Here is a 6621-nt window from a genome sequence, read left to right as displayed (position 1 = left end):
GCTGCTCCTTCACCAGCTACCCTGCAGTCTGCAAAGTACTTCAGACTAGCTGCACCTCCACCAGCTACCCTGCAGTCTACAAAGTACTTCAGACTAGCTGCTCCTCCACCAGCTACCCTGCAGTCTACAAAGTACTTCAGACTAGCTGCTCCTCCACCAGCTACCCTGCAGTCTACAAAGTACTTCAGACTAGCTGCACCTCCACCAGCTACCCTGCAGTCTACAAAGTACTTCAGACTAGCTGCACCTCCACCAGCTTTGAGAACACTTTCATGATCAATCATTATAAAACATATATATATTATTCTGAAATGGACCAATCTGCACAACGACTACTTTTACTGTCTTTCACTATATTTTGATGAGAATACTTTCTACTTTCACTTGAGGAACATTTTGAATACTTTTACTGTGACAGAGTATTCCTACACTCTGGTACTTCTACTTTTACTCAAGTACAAGGTCTGAGTACTTCTACTTTTACTCAAGTACAGTATCTGAGTACTTCTACTTTTACTCAAGTACAAGATCTGAGTACTTCTACTTTTACTCAAGTACAGTATCTGAGTACTTCTACTTTTACTCAAGTACAAGATCTGAGTACTTCTACTTTGACTCAAGTACAAGATCTGAGTACTTCTACTTTTACTCAAGTACAGTATCTGAGTACTTCTACTTTTACTCAAGTACAAGATCTGAGTACTTCTACTTTTACTCAAGTACAAGATCTGAGTACTTCTACTTTTACTCAAGAACAAGATCTGAGTACTTCTACTCAAGTACAAGATCTGAGTACTTCTACTTTCACTCAAGTACAATATCTGAGTACTTCTACTTTCACTCAAGTACAATATCTGAGTACTTCTACTTTCACTCAAGTATAAGACCTGATTACTTCTACTTTTACTCAAGTACAAGATCTGAGTACTTCTACTTTTACTCAAGTACAAGACCTGAGTACTTCTACTTTCACTCAAGTACAAGACCTGAGTACTTCTACTTTTACTCAAGTACAAGACCTGAGTACTTCTACTTTTACTCAAGTACAAGACCTGAGTACTTCTACTTTTACTCAAGTACAAGCTCTGAGTACTTCTACTTTTACTCAAGTACAAGACCTGAGTACTTCTACTTTTACTCAAGTACAAGACCTGAGTACTTCTACTTTTACTCAAGTACAAGCTCTGAGTACTTCTACTTTTACTCAAGTACAATATCTGAGTACTTCTTCCACCTCCGAATGTGTGTATGTTGCTGTGAGTATGTACAGTCACACACACACACACACACACACACACACACACACACACACACACACACACACACACACGCACACACACACACACACACACGCACGCGCACACACACGTGCTCCTCACCACACCATGCTAACGTCCCCCTTGTTGTCCCTGGGGGGGCTAACACTGTTAGCTCTCACCGGGTCTCCAGAGCTCTTCAGCTCTCATTCAGGCTCTGAGCTTTAAAACCTCTCCAACATGATTTGGTGAAACGCTCCGGTCTGCTGATCCTGTTCTGGATGAAAGTCAAACTCCATTTTCTTTCTTTAAAGCCAACCGTTTGGCGGCAAGAGAGAGAGAAAGGGGTTTTGGACTCTTATTTTGAAAGGTGTTGCTTACTCTTTCAATATCAACATAAAAAGGCATAAAGGTGCACTATTATTATTTTTAAATTAGTAATAGAATACCGTCTGCAATATTATTATGCAATTCATATAATTAAGCCTAAAAAGTCCATTATGGTATCATCCATTTATAACAGACTGGCAAAATGATAGAAAATGATATTCAAAATTGACCTAATTATTCACCAAAATAAAATATTATTACCAGCGTTTTTTTTATAGCTGTTTTAGTTCAGAAATAAACATTAAAGCTGATAAAAGCTTACTGCAATAATACCGGGATATGTCGAAATAATGGCGCTGGATTTATGCTAATATGCTAATAACAAGTAGGCTAGCCGTTACAATTTACAATTTACAAAATACACATCCTGTAACAGTTCTGAAGAGTGCTTTTACTCGAGAATCTGAATGCTTTTTCCACCACTGCAACCATGAACACACACACACACATATATATATATAAAATATTATTAATAAAATAAGAAGGAGCCTCACTTGAAGAAGTCCTCCTTGCAGTACACGCTTCCGGCCCGGGAGAAGCATTTGTCCTGCAGAGGAGCCGTGCAGTCTGCGCACTTCAGGCACTTGGAGTGCCAGTGTCGGTCCAGCACCTTCAGGATGAATTTGTCCAGGATGTGTTGACTGCAGCCGGCGCAATGAGGGATTTCTGCGGGGAGAGGACAGTCAGAACACCCGGTAGAAACAGGGGGGATACATGGGTTCATGCAAGCGTAGAATAAGGATTACACTATATATCAGTTTCTCCAGAGCGGTCATTTCTCCTTCTCTCCCATTTATTTCTCATGCTTTAATATCGAGACAGCCTACACAGAAACATAAAAGATGTGTTTACAGCCACGGTACGGTGGTTCAGCTGCAGACTGATCCTCAGTGCCTTTTTCTTTTTGCTCTCTAATGCCATCATCCCATCTTTTCTTGACTGACAGCTTATTGTAGGACATAATATCTGGATATGTTTGCACTGGATTTGTCCCAGAATGCGTAGTGAAAAAGCACAATATTTCATTAGTAGCCTAGTTTGGTTTCATTATACTTTAAACCCAGACTGGATATATAAAACCCCTTATACAAATGCAATTAAATGTCATTAAGTACATTTTATAAATAGTATTTGGCGATATTTGATATACTCAAAAGCTTGTCGTTCAATTTTCTGATCAGCCATGTTAAACATATTTTTATCTCATTCCTATTCGGTTTGTTTTTATGTTATTTCTTTTATTTTTTAACACACTTTTGTCTTATTTTTCATTACTTTAAATAACGTAATATACGTAGCATTTTTATTTAATTGCATTATCTTTGTTAAACAATAAAAACACGGTATTCTTTGTTTAAACAGATGAAATAATGAGTGTGGGAAGGCTTTGTGAAATATCTCCGTCTCATCGGGGGCTGAACTCGGAGCTTTTCCCCGGCAGTAAAAAGAGAGAGGGACTACTTTCTGACAAATATATTGACTTTTATCATCATTTTCCGACCAATTTGGTTCCTCTTTAGCCTTTTAATCTGTGCAGGGTGTGTTAGCATCTCCGGTGGCACAAAGGGTCAGAAATAGATTCAATGTCGTAGTTTTTCTTCAAACACGACCACACGTGCAGCAGAAACATGGCCCGTGTTTAACCTCCCGATTCCTTCACGTGTTAAATCTTCTGCAGCGATGATCTGCTGTAAACTGCACATCTTTCAAAGGTGACATCGAAATGATAACTCACGGACAGTCTGATGTTTATCCATCTCAAGATGCATATTCCCGCTGCAAGCTGGGCCTTCAATAAACAACCATATCACGCTATATCAGGACCGGTTCATTTATAACACGAGTTCAGCTATAATTACACTCGATATTTTAATCATATTTAACAAGGACTTCATCCGGGGTTTATATTGCCGAACAAGGCCTTGTCCTTTCATTACAAGTATATATATCTTTTATAAATGTTCTGTAAATAACTGCCTTTTTTTTTTAATAAAATGCTCCTTCGCGGTTTCACTTAGTCAGACAGCACATGATATCCGATAATGAGAAATCAATACGGAGGATAAATGCACCGAGCAAACGCCAGAAAGCAACACAGCAAACACACACTCACTGACACACGCACACACACATTCACACGCGTATATACACACACACACACACACACACACACACACACACACACACACACACACGCTGTTCACTGTCGAGACAAAACATCATCCAGCTATAAAGCTCAAGAAGCCTCGTGCTTAATCTGATCACACCGTCTGAAGGAACACACACACACACACACACACACACACACACACACACACACACACACACAACGTGGACACGCACGTTATCTATATTTAACTAAATGCATTTTCCAATACTAAAAATGCAGGGAAAGTGCATTGCAGCTTTAAATGACAAATACTATAATGTATGACTGAAACATGAAGGTGGCTCAGTCACAATGTGTTTTCAATGTTTTGATGACTTCACGTGTACCTATAAAATAATAATAAATGAACATATTTGCAGATAATATTAATAATGATAATATCCACCCCATGTTGCTTCAATCTGCAGACTTAAAGCAGCATATAGAAAGATCCATAACAGGAAGTCACATTCCTGCAGAGAGAGGCAGGGTATAGTGGCTTTGTCTCGCCTCCTAGTGACTGGTCCTCACAGGGAGGAGAACATATTTAAATAAGATTGCATTTGATTTGATGTCTTCCTTTTTTATTTTGGCGAGAAATTAGAGGCGTTTCAAACATCTGGAGATAAGGCCGAGGAGAGCAGCGGTGCTGAAAGGAGAGCAGCTCAATCTTGGCAACGGTGTGTGTGTGTGTGTGTGTGTGTGTGTGTGTGTGTGTGTGTGTGTGTGTGTGTGTGTGTGTGTGTGTGTGTGTGTGTGTGTGTGTGTGTGTGTGTGTGTGTGTGTGTGTGTGTGCGTGCGTGCGTGCGCGCGCGGGTGTGTGTGTGTGTCTTGGTATCTGTTGCCACTCTCCAGTCTCATCGCCTCCGTCACATCAGGAAGTGGAACACGTCAGAAAAAGTCTAGCAGCTAATACGCTTTTTTTTAAACTTTTTTAATATATATCTATAATAAAAAGTGTATTCTGGCAGCCTCTCATGCTTTCAAATTGTGCAGTGATTTGTGGTAAATACACCTAAAGTAAACACTGTAGGTCGTGCTTTGTGGAGCTCTACCCCGAGTCAGCAGAGTCCACGGAATAAAATATCATGTGTTGCTTTTTATTCCTGGAATAATCCAGGTTTTAAATCCAGGACCGAGCCGAGGCCTGCGGGGGGCTGAGTGGCAGGATCTTTATCCAATCTTTTAATCTGCCTCGATTTATCAAATTAAAGAGCATAAGCCGAGTCTCTGTATTCCCTTTAAATACAGCACATCTCAATCACACTAATTATTTTTATTTATTTATCTTGCATTTGTGTTGTTGAAACTAAACAGGCCGGAGCAACGTGATGCAAATAAATAATGATATATGTTCTGGTTATTTATAAGTCTTTGATTACCCTTTAATATTTACAGGAAAAACGTATTTTCTTAACATTATCTTTGGCCTACAGCAGAAGGACGTTTTGTTATGTTCGGGCTCTGAACCCATGATGATCTCACTGCAGGGTCCTATGTTGTTGTGGTTTCTGCAGGTAGCCCTTCCACTCCAGCTCCTCTGACATGCTAACTGCCTTTCATAATCAGGCCAGAGCAGCAGAGAGGCTCCTCTTCCATCTTGGTTGCAGATTAAAACGGGAGAGATTAACACTCCGAGGAACAGAAGCTTTGATGCACGGAAATAATAACTGCGATAAATACTTGGTTTTATCCTGAACAAAAAGCTGTACGAAGGAAATATTACGCGGCTGCAGATCCTTAATTGTATATCCTGATTTAAGGTGTTTTGACCTGCCAATCAAAGTGTGTGTGTGTCTGCTGGGTGATGACAACTGCGTGTGACCTGTGGACACATACAGCTGCCTGCAGGACACAACATGCTGCAAAGTTTAACAATTAAATGCTGTTGCTTTAAAAAATATATAGAATAAATCATATATATATAGTCCTCCGCCGACTAGGCTGTGATGCGACGCACGGGATGTCCATGCTCTGCTTTCATCAGTATTATTATTTAAGGAATATAAGCAGCATGACACATCATCGGCCTGCAGAGACTCTCAGCTCGAGCCTCCTCTCCTCCTCCTCCTCCTCCTCCTCCTCCTCCTCCTCCTCCTCCTCCTCCTCCTCCTCCTCGATTTACACTCACTCCCCCCCCCCCCCCCCCCCCGGATCCCTAACGCAAGAAACCCGGTTGCACACTTCCCTCTTCAATAAGGAGGGTAATAAATGTCTTACGTTGCAGTGGCACTCCGAGGATCTCCGGTAAACTCTTCACGGGACTCTCTGTCGGTAGGACCGCCGCACTTTGCATCATCGTGATCCGCGCGCATACACCCGCAACACCCGTCCTGTCTTCTGGAGAATCCAAAAAAAAAAAGTATGATGGCTCCTCTGTGTGCAGGTGGGGGTCGAGGAGGAGGAGGGGGGGTTCCTTCCTCACTGTCCCAGAATCTGTCCCTGTTAGTCAGTATATGATCCCCGGGGTCTGGGTGTCCGTGCCGTGCCGTGCCGAGCTGTTTTTGGAAATGTTTCCGACGGGGCTAACTGCTCCATGCAGCGCTGCAGGGGCGGCTGCGGGCGTGACGTCATCGCCGTGGAGGGCCAATGGGAGCGCAGGAAGAGGAGGCCCCCGGTGGCGGAAAGCATCCTCCATAGGTGACCGGGAGGAGGAGGAGAGGCCACTAGTCCCCCGAGAGGCGGGACCTGCATCCTGGAGAGACTTTAAATAGCTCTCAGTGCTGCAGTGGCTCGTGGAGGGGCCGCGAGCCATGGGGAGAGGAGGGTCCCGCGTGCAGCGTGCAGGAACTTATTGAAGGGATTTGTAAAAAAAGATCGAGTTTT

General features: G+C 42.3%; 1 protein-coding gene across 1 annotated transcript in view; it reads right to left on the bottom strand.

Moving 5' to 3' along the window:
• lhx4 (LIM homeobox 4) overlaps positions 1-6094 on the bottom strand; it is a 16121-nt gene extending 10027 nt beyond the window's left edge. The window contains 2 exon segments of the mRNA XM_034077503.1: positions 2141-2312; positions 6016-6094. Coding sequence (XP_033933394.1) covers positions 2141-2312; positions 6016-6094 — 251 coding nt within the window.
• Between the last annotated feature and the right edge of the window lie 527 nt (positions 6095-6621).

This window comes from Pseudochaenichthys georgianus, unplaced genomic scaffold, assembly GCF_902827115.2.
Source record: "Pseudochaenichthys georgianus unplaced genomic scaffold, fPseGeo1.2 scaffold_1671_arrow_ctg1, whole genome shotgun sequence".
Taxonomy (NCBI): Eukaryota; Metazoa; Chordata; class Actinopteri; order Perciformes; family Channichthyidae; genus Pseudochaenichthys; species Pseudochaenichthys georgianus.
Note: the sequence above shows the minus strand (reverse complement) of the source record. Positions and strands in the feature narration are given on the sequence as shown.